Source organism: Oxyura jamaicensis, unplaced genomic scaffold (genome assembly GCF_011077185.1).
Source record: "Oxyura jamaicensis isolate SHBP4307 breed ruddy duck unplaced genomic scaffold, BPBGC_Ojam_1.0 oxyUn_random_OJ142, whole genome shotgun sequence".
NCBI lineage: Eukaryota > Metazoa > Chordata > Aves > Anseriformes > Anatidae > Oxyura > Oxyura jamaicensis.
Window position 1 is genome coordinate 315,265 of NW_023305679.1, and position 19,622 is coordinate 334,886.

Below are 19,622 nucleotides of genomic sequence, written 5' to 3' on the forward strand. Positions count from 1 at the left end.
CTTCCCACAAGGCAGCAGCTCTTCAAGAACTGCTCCAGATATGGGTCCGTACCATGGAGTCCATTCCTTGGGAGCACACTGCTCCAACCTGGGTCCCCCACGGGCAGCAGCTCCTGCCAGGTCACCTGCTCCTGCGTGGGCTCCTCTCCACGGGCTGCAGGTCCGGCCCGGAATCTGCTCCGGCAGGGGTCTTCCACAGGCCGCAGTCTCCGTCGGTGCAGGGCCACCTGCTCCACCGTGGTCTCCTCCACGGGCTGCAGCGTAGAACCCTGCTCCACCGTGGTACTCCATGGGCTGCAGGGGGACATCCTGCTTCACCATGGGCCTCACCACAGGCCGCAGGGGACTTCTGCTCCGGCGCCTGGAGCACCTCTTCCCCTCCTTCTCCACTGACCTTGGCGCCTACAAGGCTGTTCCTCACTCCTCTCACTCTCCCAGCTGCTGTGTGGTGCAGCGTTTTTTTTTTTTCCCTGTCTTAAATCTGCTCTCACAGAGGTGCAAAGAACATCACTTATTGGCTCAGCTCTGGTCAGCAGTGGGGCCCTCACCAAACATGGGGCAGCTTCTAGATCCTTCTCACAGAAGACACCCCTATGGCCCCCTGCTACCAAAACCTTGCCACATAAACCCACTACACTCCCATCCAATCAGCCTTCCTGTGGTCTATCACCTAACCAGAACAAAAGGTGCCTCGCCATCATCTTCAGTGCCTTGTGCATGCTTCTGACCTTTACGGTCCTTATCTGTACCACATTCCTGCTGCTGGTCTGTCAGCTTGAGAGACAGAAGTGACCTCCCAGCCTCCTTCACAGCTGTGTGCCTCCTGCAGGCCCAGCAGATCCTGAGGCACACCTGACCTCATCACAGCATTCCCATCCAGCTTCTCCTTTGATCTGATCACATACCTTTCACCTCACATGCCTCTTCCAAAGCCATGTACTGCTGCAGGTTCTCACAGTCCATGACCTGCCCCAAGAGAATAAACAGCTTAAGTTAGGGATAGGAGTGGGGTTAAAGCTGAGATGTGCTGTGTGCATGCTGGAGGGCTTTGGGAGTTAGGTGTTCAGGTTAATGTTTAGGGATTAGAGATCAACCTCCAGGGTCAAGGGAATGGCAAGAACATTGAGGAAGGGATTGGTTTTCTACTCAAGGATCCTGCTCAAAGTTTAGGATAAAGACAAGCTTTGAGGCTTTTAGTTTAGGTCTGGGTTGGGGGCTAAGGCGAAGTCTGGCATTTTACTCCTTGGTTAGGCTTAATCATCCTTCTGCTTGCCCTTCTGCTAGAAGATGGGTTTGACATCTGCCTTTTCCAAGTTCCAAGGAATGTCTTTGATCAATTTATCCTTACCAAGGTCTTTGAGATAGGTCATATGATGACATCTGCAGCTCCACTAGCACCTCTTTCACCCTTCCAAAAACCACCTCTAAGCAACTTTGGATCCAAAATGTAGACTATGAAAACAAAGACCATGAGTATCACCATGGCACTGCAGGAGAGCTCCAGAAATGGGGCAAAACCACAGAAGGGGTCTATGACACTGGGGCCACAGCACTGTAGCTGGGAGGAGTATAAATAATTACTGTACATGAGAGAAATTCCCCTGGTTCAGGTACAGCTGCCTTCTGGAGTCAGGCCTTCCACTTCATGAGCCTTGAAGAGAACAGGGATAGCAGGGCTGACCATAGGACATGGTCCCAGCAGGAAGCACTCCGGTCATGCAGAAGGTGCAGCTGATAGTACTCCCACCTCTGTGAGAAAAGGGGGTGCTGTCCCCAGTCAGAAAGCTGGCCAGCATCTGGCACAGGCTGGTGGAGCTGTACAAGGTCTGCAAGGAGGACATATCTCCCCAAGGAAGAAAGCCACTGGCATCTACAGGTGTTTGCCTGCAGCCACCAGCACAATGGTGAGGGTGTTCCACATCCCGGTCACCATGCTGGTCATGCAAAAGAGGAAGAAAAGATTTGTGTATGGGTAGAGTATCGTCCAGATGGACAGCTGGGGAAACTCAACAAATGGTGTCTTAGTGTCCCATTCCCCTTTCTTCATGGAAACCCTTTCAGAACATTCTGGTCCCCCCTCTCTTGTTAGGATTGCAAGGAGCAAGAAGTTTCTTTCTCAGTTCCTAAAAGAAATGTTGAAGGGTGTTCAAAAGGTTAAAATTATCCGTGCCTCTCATGGCTGAGGTGTGCTACCGCACCATGGAAAAGGAAAGGGTTAAGGGAGGGAATCATTTGTAATGTTGTCAGAAAACCACACTATCTAGCACAAATCATACTTCTAAAATGCATTTCTCCCATGTTCAGAGAGGGTAGTCGGTGATAATTTCAGTCTGCTTCAAACACCACACCCCAGGAGAGACCCTGCTGCCTGGAGAAGCTGTCAGCCCCAAGGCCCTGAGGACACCTTGAGGGAGCCCAATGGCACAGAGCAAGCGATGCCATGGTCGGGTGATATGCTGCTGAGCTGGGCCGGCCCAAGGGGAGCTCCTGGCAAGCAGGCAGTGCTGCAGAGAGATAGCTCTGCCCAGGAGCAGCTCCTCTGCACAGCGCAGCAGGGCTGGGGGCTCTGACCGCAGGAGGCACGGGGAGAGGAGAGAAGGAGAGAGGGCTTGGAGGCAGTGAGGAGCACAACAACAGAGGGCAACGTGTGGCAGGACTCTTGACATTGTGAGTCTCTGGCAGCAGGGCAATTCAGGTGGGATTGCCAAAGGGATCTTCTACAGCTGGCACTTCCAATGGCTGAATGCATCTCTCAGGATGGGTCTCACTCAGCTTGTAATGAGGACTAGAAAATGCTTTAGAGAATGGCATTTATGAGGGGGCATTTCTGGAGGAAGACCAAGTCTTGGTTAATCTGAAGATAAAGGTTTTTTTACAGTTGTGTACTTTCAGATTCCTGCTGAGGAGGGAAGGCAGGTTTCATGGCAATGGATTTTCTGGACTGTAGAGGAGACTGAGATTCCTAGAGTATTGCACTAAGAGATTAATGTGTCAGCAATGAACTTGATAAAGTCCTTTCAGTCACTACAGCTGCAAGACTGCACCAGCATCATGTGTGTGGTCTCCTCAGTATTTACCGGAGTTTCTGTTTAGGAGCTGCAACCCCATGGACAGGGCCCTGTACTCAGGAGTCCTCTGCAGGGCAGAGCTGAGCACACAGCTTGTGGGATGGGTACTATGAGCATGGACAGGGAGGAGACGTGGGGACACAGAACCAGCTCCCAGCAGGGACATGGGCAGGCAGCAGGGACATGGAAAGGCGGTGAAAGGGAGCTGCTGCCAGAAATGCTGTGTGAGGGTGGGCTCAGGCACCTCCCTGCCATCCCCTGCAGGGCAGGCACCTTCCCTGGGACACCCCCTGCTCTCCTCTCCCACCAGCACAGCTTCTGCCCTCAAGTCCCGGTGTCCCCAGCAGGAGCTGCCTCCTCTGCAGGCAGAGCTGCAGCACAGGAGGGGCTGCTGAGGGTCTGTCCCTCCCTGGCCTTGCCTCCCCTGGCAGCAGCACACTGGCATTCCTCCTGGCTTCTCCACCTGGCCCTGCTGCTGCTGGTCTTCTTTCCAGGCTGGCTGCAGATGGGGGTTTTGTATGCACATGGAGTGAGCTCTCGGTGTGCTGGGGGAAAGGGGAGTACGGGGACAGGGTGAGGGGTCTGGAGATGTGCACTGTGAGCCTGGATTCCTTTGCTCCCAACAGTGTCCAGGTTCTGTAGGTACTGCAACAGGCACCGCAGGGAAGTGGTCACAGCACTGAGGCTGCCAGAATTCAACAAATATTTGGTCTACCCACTCAGGGGTATGGACTGATTTTTGGGTGTTCACGTACAGGTTCAGGGGTGGGATTCGGTGATCCTTGTGGAACCCTTCCAAGTCAGGATATTCTATGATTCTGCGACTCTAGGAACATACAGGAGCAGAATTGTCCTGTAGATCAAAGATCTGCCAGCACAGGGCAGCTGTGACCAGCTGTGATGGACAGACTGGCTCTCGTCTCTGAAGGGCACTCTGCTCTAAAAAGGCAGTATCTGTGACTCTGAGACACAACAAGGTTTCACTTGGAGTGCAGCAGAAATGCCCAGGATTTATGCCATAGGAAAAGAATCCCAATGGCCCTGCTCTGCAGTTGGATGAACTGGAAGCAACAATATGGAAAAAGTCTTTATTATCAGGTGACTGAATCTGGGATTACCCAATGTTCCTCTTCACCTCCTTGTGTAGGACAGGACTGACTCCTGCACTGCCTAGAGCAGAGTCCCCTGCTCCCAGGGGCACTACCAGGCAGCATCAATCAGAACTCCTGAAATGGACCTGCCAAATGTGTGCCTGAAAGGGGACAAGTGTTTAGGGGTGTTAAGAGAAACATGGAACAAGTTTGTCTCAGATAAGTATTCTTACTTATTAATACATTTTTCCTCCTTGGGCAGGACTCCATTCCCAGAAACTCCAAATGCCCAACAGCAGCTCTGTGACTGAATTCCTCCTGCTGGCATTCGCAGACACACGGGAGCTGCAGCTCCTGCACTTCGCGCTCTTCCTGGGCATCTACCTGGCTGCCCTCCTGGGCAACGGCCTCATCCTCACTGCCGTAGCCTGCGACCACCACCTCCACACCCCCATGTACTTCTTCCTCCTCAACCTTGCACTGCTCGACCTGGGATCCATCTCCACCACTCTCCCTAAAGCCATGGCCAATGCCCTCTGGAACACCAGGGCCATCTCCTATCAAGGATGTGCTGCACAAGTCCTCTTTTTAGTCTTCTTCATTGGAGCAGAGTTTTCCCTTCTCACTGTCATGGCCTATGACCGCTATGTTGCCATCTGCAAGCCCCTGCACTACGGGAGCCTCCTGGGCAGCAGAGCTTGTGCCCAGATGGCAGCAGCTGCCTGGGGCAGTGGCTTTCTCAATGCTGCCCTGCATACGGCCAATACATTTTCCCTGCCCCTCTGCCAAGGCAATGCTGTGGACCAGTTCTTCTGTGAAATCCCCCAGATCCTCAAGCTCTCCTGCTCAAATGCCTACCTCAGGGGAGTTGGAGTAGTATTTAGTATGTCTGTATTATTTGGTTGTTCTGTTTTCATTGTGTTGTCCTATGTGCAGATCCTCAGGGCAGTGTTGAGGATGCCCTCTGAGCAGGGCCGGCACAAAACCTTTTCCACGTGCCTCCCCCACCTGGCCGTGGTCTCCCTCTTTATCAGCACCGCTATGTTTGCCTACCTGAAGCCTCCCTCGATCTCCTCCCCATCCCTGGACCTAGTGATGGCAGTTCTGTACTCAGTTCTACCTCCAGCAGTGAATCCCCTCATCTACAGCATGAGGAACCAGGAATTAAGGAAAGCAGTGAGGACACTGCTAGAATACACAATTATACAGCACATTCACCTATAATAGTATGCATAAAATCAAAAATGCTATGTTTTCTCAGGAAATTTTAAGAATTTTAAGAATTTGTTTTTTAGTATTTGTCTCTATTATTATTTTCACTAACTATTGTTTCTGACAGAAATAATATTCTTATCCTCCTACTTGTTAATCATTAACCTATAGATCATGGTTTCCTGTGTAGATAAACCCAATAAGGAAGCTATCAGAAATTCAGTCTTCTCAGCTGCCATCTCTTCCCATCTCCTCAGGGGTTGAGGGAGCATCCCCAGCACACAAGAAGGGCTCAGGGCCAGGAGCCCAGCTGCCACATGGACAAACAGCCCCGGTGGCTCTTGGGGCTGCCCCTCACTGCCCGCTGGGCTCTGCCTCTCTGCTGCCTTCGGGTCAGGGCTGCTGCTTCCCTGGAGCCATGGCCATGGCCAGCAGCAGGATGTGGCCTTTTCACTGCTGCACTCTTTTCGCTTCAACATTATGCTTCTTGTATTTGTATAAGCCCTGATATCTCATGTACCTTGGTGACAGTCCTGTTATCTCTGCAGTGACATCCCTGTCCCAGCAGGCAGCAGCAGGCACTGTGCAGCCCTGGGTCACAGCTGGCCTCCCTGCTAGCAGCACAGAAACAAAAGGGGCTGCTTAGGGCAAACCCAGAAGCCCGGTCACCTTTTCCAAAGCTGCTGCCAGGAATACAGCCAAGGGGTTGCTCCCTGCTCTTCTGTTTTCGGGGGTTCTTCATGGAGTCCCAGAGTGGTCTGTGAGGGACCAAGGGCAGGACTAAGAGCTCCCATTATGGCGGGACCATGGACAGGACTAAGAGCTCCCGTTATGGCGGCATTGCTTAAGGAGCTGACAACTGGTCTTAGACTCATCTGCATGGGACTCTGTCCCCTGCAGTGGGGTTGATGGCCAATGACAGCCTGGCGAGGAATCTGGAGCTTTCAGGAGATGTCAGGGGATCTCCAGGGACAAGGAGCTCAGTGGGTAGTGCTTAGAACCTCATAAAATGACCGTACAAGGTAGTGTCTGGTAACAAAAAAGGTGAATCTGAGGAGTGCACTGGCTCCTCAGATTGGTCAGGCTGGGTCAGCTGTCACAGCAGATTCCCCTCCCAGCCTCTTGCCCACCTGCAGCTGACTCACTCCTGGGGTTGAGTGAGAAGCAGAGAAGAAGGCCTTGATGCTGTGCAAGCCCTGCTCAGAAACAGCAACTACAGCCATGGGTGACCAACACTGCTCTGGTCACGTATAGAAAACAGCACCACAGGGGCTGCTCTGCAGAGGGTAACTCCATCCCAGCCAGAGTCAGTGTCCCCATGATGGACAAGAAGCTCTGGAAGGAGCCAGGAAGGTGCTAATAAGCACCAGGACAATTGAGGAAGCCCAAAGGTCCTTCTGAAGGGTCACTGAGTGCCACCTGAGAGGCACTGCAGGGAAGTAGGGAGGGCAAGAACAAAGACTTGTGAGAAACAAGGAAAATAAGGGCTTTAGCAGATGTTTGTGGGTTGAGTAGGAGGACAAGGTTCGTCCTGGGACTGGGGCTGGGGCTGGGCTGAAAGTCCCTGCCCAAAGCTGGGCTGATGGAGAAGTGTCCACCTTGCATGTGTACCAAAGCCTGGGAGAAGGGGCCTGCCCACGGTGTGGGATGGCTGGGCTGTGCTCAGCCATGCCCCAGGAGCTGACCTTGCTCTCTTCCTCCCCGGCACTACCCACACGGGGCAGACCCTCAGGAAACACTCCTGAGCTTGGAGATGCACCAACCTGCTGCGGTGAGGTGCCAGTACTGCAGGGAAAGAGGGGAGGGTTGGAGAGACATGTGGGACCTGCGGGCAAGAGTGGTGTGTGCAGAGCATGCAGGGACATCTGCAGGGGCAGTGTGAGCCCAGGAGACAGCAGTGAATGCAGCCCACAGAGCGTGAGCCTGTCCGAGGTAGACTGACCAGAGCTCAATTGCTCAATCTGCTGTGAACAGGCAGAGGAGAGCTCTGCAGCCCCAGGGCACTCCCCAGAGTGCTCCTGTGCCCTGGGCACCACGGCCACCTCCCTCTGCAGAGCAACACCGCTGCCTGGGTCTGGGGCTGGGAGGGCAGTTCCCCTGAGTGTCTTCTAGGCCAGCTTCAGCACATGGCTTCTGGACGTGAGCATGATCCTCTCGGTGCACAATGAGCTGAGAGACCACCAAAAGGTACAGAGCTTGGACATTGCCTGCAAGGTCCCTCCTGCCCTAGCACCTCCCAGGACTGGCACGGAACTGGCTCCCATGCATCAGAGAGTCTGGGAGCCCAGCAGTATTGCCACAGGCTTGAAGGATCACAACCAGATAATTTCTACCTGGGCAGGTCCTAGGCCAAAAGGGGGGTGTTTTGTAAGTGTGGTATTATGAGGTCAGTGATGCCTCAGAAAGTCCTGCAGAAAGTGAATGGCTGTTAAACGGCCTCTGAGCTAGCTTCTTTGAGAAATAACTGACAGCTCATCCCTTGATTCCTGGCTGGGATCTGTGCCATTAGGCTCACATCTGCGGAAGTACCTGAAAGGCAAGCTGAAGGCATTTGCTGTGCATGTAGTTTGTGAGATCCGCTCTTTGTAGGTACCTGATAGGCCCCATAAAGGAAGAGGTCTTTGATAGGGCTTGTCATGTCAGAGGTGTCAGCTTTTGCCTGAAGTCATCCTTCAGGACTGCTTTCCATTTTCTACACAGAGGGGGCCACTGCCTCCAAGATGCCCGGGGCAAACTGAACCATGCATGAGGGCCTGGAAGAAGGTACCCTGGGTGCATAGGAGCCATTCTATATCCAAAAGTTGGAGGCAGGAAACCAATTTTTGGGATGGTACAAGAGCTGCTGGGCACATTGTTCAGGGTGGTCCTACAGCCTTTGTGTTCTTTTCCATCCTGGTTTAGGTGCTGTGTCTGCCTCAAGAATGGAGTACCCAACAGAGGTGAGACAGATACGCTGAGATCATGAATGTCATAAGAATCCTGCTCCCCAAAAGATGACTGATATGGGGAGGTCAGGTGAAGGCTGGACAGGAGAGATGTGAGATTTGGGGTAGGGAAGAGGAGCTTGGCCAGCAGAAATTTACAAATTTGAAAAGGTAAGATGGTTCAGGTAATGTAGATCCTGCTGTAAAATTGCTGTAAAATAGTCATGTGAAGCCCTTCCCCTATTTTAACCTGTAATCTTTATCCCTAAACCTAAATGCTACTCCACACCATGACAGGAATCCACTACTCTTATGCCTGACCTCAAGGTGTCCCTTGAAGCCAAAATTTAGCCCATAGCCCTTTGCCATAATCCTTACTCTCTTGTTCACCCTGATCCTTACACTTAACACTAGCATTAAAATGCTCTATTTAACCCTAGTAAAATGCTTGAGAGACCTAAACAAAACCACAAAACTTGTCCATACCCTAAATAGATGTGATATCCACAGAAGAATACCAAAACCTTCCCATTAAAGGAGAGTCCTAGTCTCTAATAATATACATGAACACCTAACACCCAAAACCCCTGTTCCTGTGCATTAACCTCCTCACATTCAGCCCCACTACTAAGCCTTAACTTTAGGCCCTTCACCCCTTGGGGCAGGGCAGGAACGTGAGGTTGCTCTGCACTCATGGCATTCAAAGATGAATGTGAGTGGCCATGGATCTGATCAGCTTGTGTGCCACAAGGAGGAGATGAGTGGGAATTCTCTGATGAGCTCAGCTCTGCCTCAGGATCTCCTGCACCAGCAGAAGGAATGTGACTGTGGCCGTGACTGTGAAGTCACTTCTGTCTCTGCATTTGATAGGGCAGCAGCAGGAATGTGTCACAGAAAGGGACTGTGAGGTCACTTCTGTCTGTAGGTGGCAGGTCACCCTTGACTTAGACCTGGGATCTGTACTTTTGGGCTGACATCTGCCAGTGGCCCTGCTAGGCCAGCAGAAGGCACCTGGTTGGCATGCTGACTGTGGGATCCCCTCTGCCTACATACCCAGGAGGACCCACACAGAAAGAAGGCCCCAGTATGGGTTGTCCTGTGCCTTCTGCTTGAGTCCATAACTGGACAGCAGGAGGCACAAGGCTTGGGTGTGTCTAGCCAAGAAGCTGCAAGGCCAGCAGCAGGCCCATGCCCTGGAAGATGCTGGTGAGGTGATTTCTATCTAGCTGGCTGACGGGACACAAGAAGGCTGATGGTTTGGGATACCTACTTTAGGAGTGGTTTCCACCCTGATGGAGCTTTCTTTGGTAGTAGGAAAGAGCAGGAGAGAAAAAACTGCCACAAAGTGCACTTTGGAATGTTGGTACTGGCCACGAGGAGGAAGTGTCCCTCAAAGGGCAACAAAGATGGTGAAGGGCCTAGAGGGGAAGACATATGAAGAGCAGTTTTGGTCACTGGGCCTGTTCAGCCTGGAGAAGAGGAGGCTGAGGGGGGACCTCATTGCAGCCTACAACTTCCGCGCGAGGGGGAGTGGAGAGGCACGCAACCTATTCTCCATAAACATCAGTGATAGGACCCACTGGAACAGTGTTAAATTGAGGCAGGGGAAGTTTAGGCTGGATATCAGGAGGAGGTTCTTCACCAACAGGGTGGTTGTGCACTGGAACAGGCTCCCCAGTGAAGTAGTAACTTCATCGAGCCTGTCTGAATTTAAGAAGAGATTGGGCTGTGCACATAGTTACATAAGTCTAAACTTTTGGGTAGACCTGTGTGGTGTGAGAGTTGGACTTATGGGTCCCTTCCAACTCGGGATATTCTATGATTCTATGATTCAAAGTGTTGTGCTGTGGTGTCTGAGGTCATCCAAAGAGTGTCTTTGATCAGACCGTAGCTTTGTGTTTGAAGGAACAGCTGGTGAGGGGTGATGAGACATTGGTGCAATGATGGAAATGCTGGGATGAGAGCAAGGTGGTGAACAGAGACAGGTGTCGGCAGTCCTCAAAGAAATAGGTGAAAGTCATCAAAATCAACAAAGTGCTCTGCTGGGCACTGCCCAGTCCAGCCCAGACCCTGCCCACCTCTCCCCACCTTCCTGCCTTCTCCCCAGCCCAGCCCAGCAGCCCAGACTGGGCTGGCCCCAGGGCAGTGCCCACCGCAGGCTGCTGTAGGGCTCTGGGCACAGCCACCACAGCCCCAGCCCCTTGCAAGGCACCGCAGCTGCTGGGACAAAGGTGGCTCTGGGCCTCCCCAGCAGCCCCCAGGGTAGGGCCATCTCAGGAAATGGAGGCCTGAGAAGCTGCAGCAGCCCTGGTCTCTTGCCTGCGAGATCCCCAGCCCAGAGTGTCTTTGCCCGTCAGTACCAGCCCCGCTCCCCAGGCCAGCACAAGAGGCCTGGCCCAAGCACAGAGCAGCTCCACATTCCTCTCCAGGATGCTGTTTGCCATCAGACCCAGCACTAGTGGGACAGTCCCAGGCCAGTTAAAGTACAGTTACTTTTTGCTGGGCCATGTGTCATCAAGGCAGCAGTTCCCTGGCCAGTCTTTAGTCCTTCAGTTATTATCTGGAGCTCTGATTGAATGTCAGCACAGAAAAGTAAAAACCATTTCAGGGAGCAGCTACTTGATTGTATTCCTGACATCATATTTCGAAGACGGGTGCAGAGATGCATCAGAGATGCCACTGTACAAACAGCAGGACTGTCACCCCAAGAGAACCTGAGGGCTAAGAGAAATGGAAGGGTGTAAGCAGAGAGTGTGGAAGTGAAACAAGAAAAGAACAGGTCCTGCTGCAGGCCATGGCCATGGCTCCAGGGAAGCAGCAGCCCTGACCCAAAGGCAACAGAGAGGCAGAGCCCAACAGGCAGTGAGGGGCAGCCCCGAGGGACACCAAGGTTGCTCCTCCATGTGGCAGCTGGGCTCTTGGCCCTGAGCCCCTTCGGCATGCTAGGGCTGCTCCGACAGCTCCAGAGGAGATGGGAATAGAATGCAGCTGAGACCAGTGTATATCTGATGGCTTCCTTGTTGTCTTTATTTACAGAGAAACCTCCATAGTTTCCTCATTGCATTCTTCAGCTGTGGGTTCCTCATGCTGTAGATGAGGGGATTCACTGCTGGAGGCACCACCGAGTACAGAACTGCAACCACCAGGTCCAGGGATGGGGAGGGGACAGAGGGGGACTTCAAGTAGGCAAACATGGCTGTGCTGATAAGCAGCAAGACCACGGCCAGGTGAGGGAGGCATGTGGAAAAGGCTTTGTGCCGGCCCTGCTCAGAGGGCATCCTCAGCACGGCCCTGAAAATCTGAACATACGAGAAAACAATGAAAACAAAACAACCAAATACTAAAGAAAAACTGAACACAAGTAACTCAACTTCCCTGCGGTAGGCATCTGAACAGGAGAGCTTGAGGATCTGGGGGATTTCACAGAAGAACTGGTCCACAGCGTTGCCTTGGCAGAGGGGCAGGGAAAATGTATTGGCCGTATGCAGGACAGAATAGAGAAAGCCACTGCCCCAGGCAGCTGCTGCCATCTGGGCACAAGCTCTGCTGCCCAGCAGGCTCCCATAGTGCAGGGGCTTGCAGATGGCAACATAGCGGTCATAGGCCATGACAGTGAGAAGGGAATACTCTGAACCAAAAAAGAAGATGAAAAAGAGGACTTGTGCAGCACATCCTTGATAGGAGATGGCCCTGCTATCCCACAAGGAATTGGCCATGGCTTTAGGGAGAGTGGTGGAGATGCAGCCCAAGTCGAGGAGGGCGAGGTTGAGGAGGAAGAAGTACATGGGGGTGTGGAGGCAGTGGTCGCAGGCTATGGCGGTGAGGATGAGGCCGTTGCCCAGGAAGGCAGCCAGGTAGATGCCCAGGAAGAGCGCGAAGTGCAGGAGCTGCAGCTCCCGTGTGTCTGCGAATGCCAGCAGGAGGAACTCACTCACAGAGCTGTGGTTGGGCATTTGCTGACTTTGGACATGGGTTTCTTTGAAGAGGAGAAAAAAACATAGAACAAACTTCAATGAGGAAAACCTATTGCATGTCTTACCCCACAGACAAGCCTCTCTCTTTGCAGGAGAAGCTTTCTGCAGCTCTCTTGCTTGAGCTCTGGCTGGTGCTGGCTGAAGGTGGAACTGGAAGCAGGGGCTGCTGTGGGCTCCAGAGCAGTCCTTCCTGCTATGCAACAGGAGGGAAGCAGGAAACTCAAGTCCAGTCCACTTGTCTTATCCATGAGCTTTGCAGTGTTGTTGCAAACAACTCATCTGAATGCAGAGCATAGCTGTAGGAATTTTGTTTGCTTTGCTTTATTCCAGTTGCCCTTGTAATTCTTAGAAGACGTACTGGATGGTTGAACACCCAGACATTTCCTGTGCACTCCTGGTGAAGCCTTGTGTGTGCCAGGAGGCAAAGGGACTGTTCCTTGGTGAAGACTGAGCAGAGCAGCTCTGCCCACCAGTCCTGTTGTCAGCTGACCTGTGCTACCCCTCTTTGAGCTGCAGGACTATCCCAGTCAGGTGTCTCCCTGAGAAAAAACTGGAGACAGCTGAGAGCAGAGAAGCCCCATTACAAGTGCAGCTGGACAGCATCATTAGGTTGTCTCCGGCTGAAGCTCACAACCAGAATGAGCTGGGGAGATTGTCCTTGTCTGGGCTCTGCCTGCTGTGCTGGCCATGCCTGCTCCACAGCCAATGGGCTGCAGGGGGAGAGGAGGCCAGGGAGGGGCTACTCTAGGGGAAGGCATCTGCACTGCAGGGCATGGCCGCAAGGTACCTGAATCCCCCCTGCCACAGCGTTTCTGGCAACAGCTCCTTCTGGCCACCTGCCCCTCTCTCTGCTGCCTGCAGCTGTCCCTGCCGGGAGCTGCTGCTCTGTGCCCACTTCTTCTTTCCCCCTGCCTGTGCTCACAGACCCCATCCCACGCGGCTGTGCTCAGTGCTGCCCTGCAGCACCCTGCCACCAACAGGGCCCTGCCAAGAGGTACCTCCATGGCTGCAGGAGCTACAGGGCAGCTGACAGAGAGCCCGGAATGGCCATCCAGGGCAGGGTGTTCTGGGCTGACCAGGGGCACCTGGCTTAGGGCACTCCAAGGGGCTCCTGCCAGACTTCCTCACCTCGCAGTGCAATCCAGCAGGACTCTCAAAGCCTACTACATTGCCCACTTCCAGAAACAAGACCCAGAAAGAGACCATTCCAGGACCTGCAGCTGCATGGCCCTGCAGCCAGAGACTTACCTTGTCAAGGGCTGTGCTGATTTCTCCTGCAGTCAGCTCTCAGCATCCTCCCACTCCCAACTGCCTCCAGCCTTTCTCTCCTTCTCTCCCCTATCCGTGTCACCTGCGGTCAGAGCCCCCAGCACTGCTGTGCTGTGCAGAGGAGCTGCTCCTGGGCAGAGCTGTCTCTCTGCACCAGGGCCCTCTTGACAGGAGTTCTCTCTGTCCCAGGAGCCCAGCCCAGCTCAGCAGCAGAGGCATTGTAACGACCCCTCTGGTGGCTTTGGTGATGAGCCCACAACACTGAGGCACAGAGAGCAAATTGGAGAAATCTCTCAAGAAATCCAAGTTTGCTAGAGTGTCCCCCTGAGGGGCACCACTGACATAGCCTCCCTTGGAGCTTGTTAGAGCAGAACATTGGAGGCAGTGAGGACAAGCAGAAAAAGGCAATGTGAAGGTGACACCAATGAACTGAAAAACAGGCTTTGACCCCTGCCCCCTGGGAAGGGAGATCCTTTCTCTTCCTGAGGCAGTAGGAGATGGGGATGTGCAAGGCCAAGTGCAGGAGAATGGCACAACCCCTTCCTGGTTCATGGGTGGTGGTGAGGAGACAATGAGACCCTGGTGCTTTAACGATAAGCTTTCTCCTCATAGGCCTCACTGTCAGAGACAACAGCCATAGCCATGGACACAAAGACCTCAGTCTTTGTCCTCAGGGACTTTCAGCCTTTCCAATGTCCTTGCTCCTCTCCACGCCGGGCTGTCCTGGGACTCACAGACCTGCACCTCTTTCCCTGCTGACTGTAGACCCGTCTGTGTGGTGCCACACTGGATCTGAGCTGTGTACAGTAACTTACATCTTCTTGGTGGCCATGCCCCTCGTAAGGCAGCTCTGGAGGAAGCTGGCCTGGTTCCTGGTGAGCAGGCACTATAGCTCATATGGCATCCCTCGTGGGGCCCAGGCCTTCCTCCTCCTGGCCACTGCTCACTCAGCAGGGTCCCAGTCTGCCCTGATGTGTGGGGTTACTCTTCCTCTGGTGCAGGACTGGGACTCTTCTCCTTGAAAATGTCAAGAGGTTTCTGTAGGCAAAATCCTGCAGTTTCTCAAGGTTCTCCTGGACTGATGCTCCATTCTGTCAGCTGTTAACTTCTGCAGGAAGATGGCTCACCCTGATTGTGCTGTCTCTCACAAGATGATAAACAGGAGTTGCAGGACAGTTTGGACAATACAGGAGTAAGCAGTTGAATGGAATTGCAGCATAGACTCAGAGAAGGGTAGGGGATGGAAGGCTGTTGGGTTTCACCTTTTCTGTGCTTTTTTTCCATCCATTCTTTCATTTTGTGTGGAGCTCAGTCCTCCATGTCTCAAAGCTGGGCAGGGACAAAATCAGAAAGGCCAAATCCTAACTGGAGCTCTATCTGACTATTACTGTCAAAGAGATTATATTATATATATATATATACATATACACACACACACCTAACAGGAGCATTAAGGAGCATCTCCATCCTGTATTGGATGTGGGGGGAAAGACAGTAACATAGAAACATAGAAGACATGAGGAAAAGGCTGAGATACTTAATTCCTTCTTTGCCTCAGTTTTTAGCAGAAACATCAGTTGTTCCCCTGGTACTCAGCCTCCAGAGCTGGTAGATAGGTACAGGGAGCAGAACGAAGCCTTCATAATCCATGAGGAAATAGAGACCTGCTACTCCACTGATGTACACACATCTATGGGACCAGATGGGATCCACGTGTCACTACTGAGGGAGCTGGCAGAATCACTTGCCAAGCTGCTTTCTATCACTGATCAGCAGTCCTGGCTATCATGGGCGGTTGCGGTCCACTGGTGACTAGGAAATATGACGTCTGTCTACAGGAAGGGCTGGAAGGAGGAGTCGGGGAACTATGGATCTGTTATTCCGTCTACAGTGTTGGAAAAGCTCATGGAGCAGATTATCCTGAGTACCATCACACAACATTTAAAGGACAATCAGGTGATCAGGCCAATTCAGCAGGCGGTTATCAAAGAAAGGTCCTGCTTGACAAATCTGATTTCTTTCTAAGACAAGGACAGTGGACGAGGGAATGGCTGTGGATGTGGTCTACCTGGACATCCGTAAGGCTTTCGCCACCGTTTCTCACAGCATTCTCCCAGAGAAACTGCCTGCTCAAGGCTTGGGCGTGCGTATGCTTACCATCACATACCGCATGTTCATGGGGAACCCGGTGCTAAATCATTTGTAAACGACCTGATTCTGGGTCAGGGTTTCGTACGTAGCAGAATAGCTCCCTTGCTGCCATCTATTGAGAGTCAGCCCTCGACACAAGCTTTTGTCCTTTGCTGCCGCCTTCGCCGCCGCCCTGGCGCGGGCCGGGCCGAGGAGGCGCGAGCGGAGCGGGAAAGGAAAGGGGGTGCGGTTGTCGCGCGGGCGCGCGCCGGCACTCCGTCCGTTCGTTCGTTCCCCCGTCGGGGGAGGGGGGGGGACACACTCGCTTTTCTCCCTCTTTTCCCGGGGGATCGGCGACGGCGGGCATTGAGAAGAGGGAAAGAGGCGCGGAAAGGCCCGCGCGGCCCCACTTCCCCGCGCCGCGCGGCGCGGGAGGGGTCGCTCTCCCGTCTCCTTCCCCGTTTTTTTCCTCCCCCTCCCCCTTCCCGGGTCCGGGTTGACCTGGCGGCTCCGGCCGTTCGGACGCACCCCTCCCCCACGCCGGTTCCGCGCTGGCGTGGTGGATAGACCTGGCGACCTCTGGGGAGCCGGAGGGACGGCAAGCCGGGCGCCTAAGACTCGGCGGCCGATCGGCACGGGACGTGGTGGGCAGCGGGTAGACCTGGCGGCCGTCGGAGCGAGGCGCGCGTCTACATCCTCGTGCGTTCCGTGTACAGCCAGCACCGAGGATCGCCCACTCACCACTTCAGCTCATCACCTTGACGACAGGCTAGACCTGGCGGCTCGAGGCTTGAGGCGGGGGGGGGGGGGGAAACCCGGAGACGTCAAGAGGATGAGGTAGAGCTGGCAGCCATCAGCTACTGAGATAGGGAAGATGCTGAAACTTATCCGAATTAGTATTTAGCTACATATATGGTAAAATATCCTAATTACTGGGAATGTAGATAAGAACCTAAGAATATCCTAATTACAGGGGAAGTAGATGAGAATCTGATGAGAAGCAGATGTAAAAGGGAGGTATCGTTCCAGGCCAACAGATGAGAGAAGGATAAACAACTTGTTGGCAGGAAACAAGGCAAAGATAACCAAAAACTTGTAAATACTGTCCAACAGAAGGTCAAAGTCCAGAGAGGTAAAAAAAAAGTTTAACCTCCTCTTCCTCGTTGCCTTCATCCTGAAAGACCCCTGCCCACAACCACCAGGCTACATTGCGCAGGCACAATGGGAAGGAGCTAAGGGCGGGGAGTATGGAAATGAGTACTTGGAAAAGGTCCGCCTTTTCGGGGAAAATAATGAATATGTATTAGAGCTCATGTAATATGTAACAGTATTCATGTATAAAATTGTGAGAGATGACCGGGCAGGCACGCACTTTTTGAGGGAAGCAACTTTTGAGGAGGCAAGGCAATGTCCTCCCGCCCACCTGCCCACCCACCTTCTGCATCCCAGATGGGGCCCGGGGAAAAAAGGCCGGAGCCTGGCACGAGCTCCTCGCTGTGCTCCCTCCCGCATGATCTAGCTCCCTCCCCACTGGCCAGAGAGGGGCTCGGTGGGAGCCTGACGACCAGCCAGGTTTAAGCTCTCTCCCCGGAATAATGCGTACCCCTCTCGCCTACGTGTGGCGCCAGCTTCCCGATGACCAGAGCAGCTGTTGGCGAGCTAGGAGTACCGCCCCTCCCGCTGCCCCCTCCGTCCTTTGCACCCAACTCCTTGGCGGGGCTGCGGTGCAGTGGGCAGGGAGGGGAGCCGGCATCGTTCGAGAAGGCGAGGGTGCGGACGCGGCCCCTGGCTGCCTCGGGCCGCCGTTTGCTCTGCCATCAGGGGCTCTTGCTTGCCACCTGTGCGCCTCAGTGTGGCTGGCTGCCTGGCTGGTTTGCTTTAGCTGTTTTTGAAGATAAATACTATTATTATTATTATTTATGTTGCCTGTTGTCCACTGTAGCATTAGGAATCATGCCATTCCTTACTGCCTTTTGAAACTTCACTCCCACACCCTCCGCAAGCGAACAGCAGCGGAGCTAACCTGGTGGCTCACCAGGCAGCAGGGGTCATGGAATAGACTTCGCCGGGTAGCCAACCCCCACACCCCGACCTGCCAGCTCCGAAGGGGCAGTTGGCAGACTGTGGGGAGGACAAATTAGGTGACCTAGCATTCATGTGTGTGTAAATGCATCAACCAGCAAATTGGTGGGACAGTCCACAAAAGAAGGTTGGCACAGCAAAGCAGAGCAGAGCAACGCAGAGGAAAGCAGAGCAAGACAAATCAAAGCCCTGCTAGGGAAAAGAAAGCGGCTTAGGGAAAAGCAATGATAAGCAGGGCCAGGAAAAGCAAAGCACAGCACAGCCAGGAAAGGCAATGCAGAGCAAGGCAAAGCAAAGCAGAGCAAAATAGCACAAGTAAAAATGAAAGCAGTTCTAGAAAAGGCAAAGCAAAGGAAAGCAAAGCAGTCTGACGCAAAGGAAAGTACAGCAGGGGTAGGAAAAGCAAAGCAGCACATGGAAAAGAAAAGCAATGCCAGGAATACAAAACAAAGCAAAACAAAGGAAAGCATGGCCAGAAAATGTAAAACAAAGCAGGGCCTGGGAAGACAAAGCACAGCGAAGCAAAGCAAAGCAGCACATGGAAAAGCAAATCAGTGTCAGGAAGTGAAGGGAAAGTAAACCACAGTAAATCAAAGCCGGGGCAGAAAAGGAAAGAAAAACAGTAGAAAGAAAAGAAAATAAAAGCATGGCCAGAAAAGGCAAATCAGAGACATGCAAAGCAAAGCAAAAGGAAATTACCACAAGGAAAAGCAAAGCATTGTCGTGAAAGACAAAGCAAACAAAATCAAACAGATCAAGGTAAGGCAAAGCAGAGCAGGGTTACAAAAAGCAAACCAAAGCAGAGAAGGAATAAAAAAGTAGTGCCAGGAACACAAAACAAAGCATGGACAGGAAAGGTAAAGCAAAGTAAGGCAAAGCAAAGTAAAGTAAAGAAGCATGAGTAAAAGCAAAGCAGTGCTAGGAAAGGTTATCTCTTTACAAACAGATACATAAATCACAGAATCACAGAATTTTCTAGGTTGGAAGAGACCTCAAGATCATCAAGTCCAACCTCTGACCTAACACTAATAGTCCCCACTAAACCATATCCCTAAGCTCTACATCTAAATGTCTTTTAAAGACCTCCAGGGATGGTGACTCCACCACTTCCCTGGGCAGCCCGTTCCAGTGTCTAACAACCCTTTCGGTAAAGAAGTTCTTCCTAACATACAACCTAAAACTCCCCTGGTGCAACTTAAGCCCATTCCCCCTCGTCCTGTCACCAGGCACATGGGAGAACAGACCAACCCCCACCTCGCTACAGCCTCCCTTCAGGTACCTGTAGAGAGCAATAAGGTCACCCCTGAGCCTCCTTTTCTCCAGGCTGAACAAGCCCAGCTCCCTCAGCCGCTCCCCGTAAGACTTGTTCTCCAGGCCCCTCACCAGCTTCGTAGCCCTTCTCTGGACTCGCTCGAGCACCTCCATGTCCTTCTTGTAGCGAGGGGCCCAAAACTGAACACAGTACTCGAGGTGCGGCCTCACCAGAGCCGAGTACACCTAAAGTACCCCTACACATAAAGTACCCCTATATATTATATATCATATCTATATATATATTTCCCTATACGAAAAGCAACCCTAACAGGAACACTGAGCCGAACCCTAATTAGGACCGTAAATAACACATACGGAACAACTTTATCCCATGAAAAAGTGATTCCAACGGAAGACTTTAGGTACACCTGAACTCCCTTGAGGAGCCTTTATGCAACCCCACACACAACAGGACTTTGCTCCTTCTTTCTTTCCAAACAATCCTAATAATATCCATTACAGTAAAGCTACCCATAACCCTAATACAGACCATAAACCTAACACTAAACCTAAGAGTACCCCTCACCTAAATCCTAACACTAAACGTAAAATAAACCC

At 52.6% G+C, this 19,622-nt stretch overlaps 2 protein-coding genes across 2 annotated transcripts; one reads left to right on the forward strand and one right to left on the reverse strand.

The window, feature by feature from the left end:
* The first annotated feature begins 4,444 nt into the window (after positions 1–4,444).
* On the forward strand, positions 4,445–5,383 carry LOC118158783 (olfactory receptor 14C36-like). Its single transcript, XM_035313464.1, has one exon. It carries the CDS (start codon positions 4,445–4,447, stop codon positions 5,381–5,383), a length of 939 nt encoding a protein of 312 aa, XP_035169355.1.
* Positions 5,384–11,321: 5,938 nt separating this feature from the next.
* Positions 11,322–12,480, reverse strand: LOC118158784 (olfactory receptor 14C36-like). The gene has a single exon (XM_035313465.1). The coding sequence runs from the start codon at positions 12,246–12,248 to the stop codon at positions 11,322–11,324; it is 927 nt and encodes a 308-aa protein (XP_035169356.1). The 5' UTR covers positions 12,249–12,480.
* Between the last annotated feature and the right edge of the window lie 7,142 nt (positions 12,481–19,622).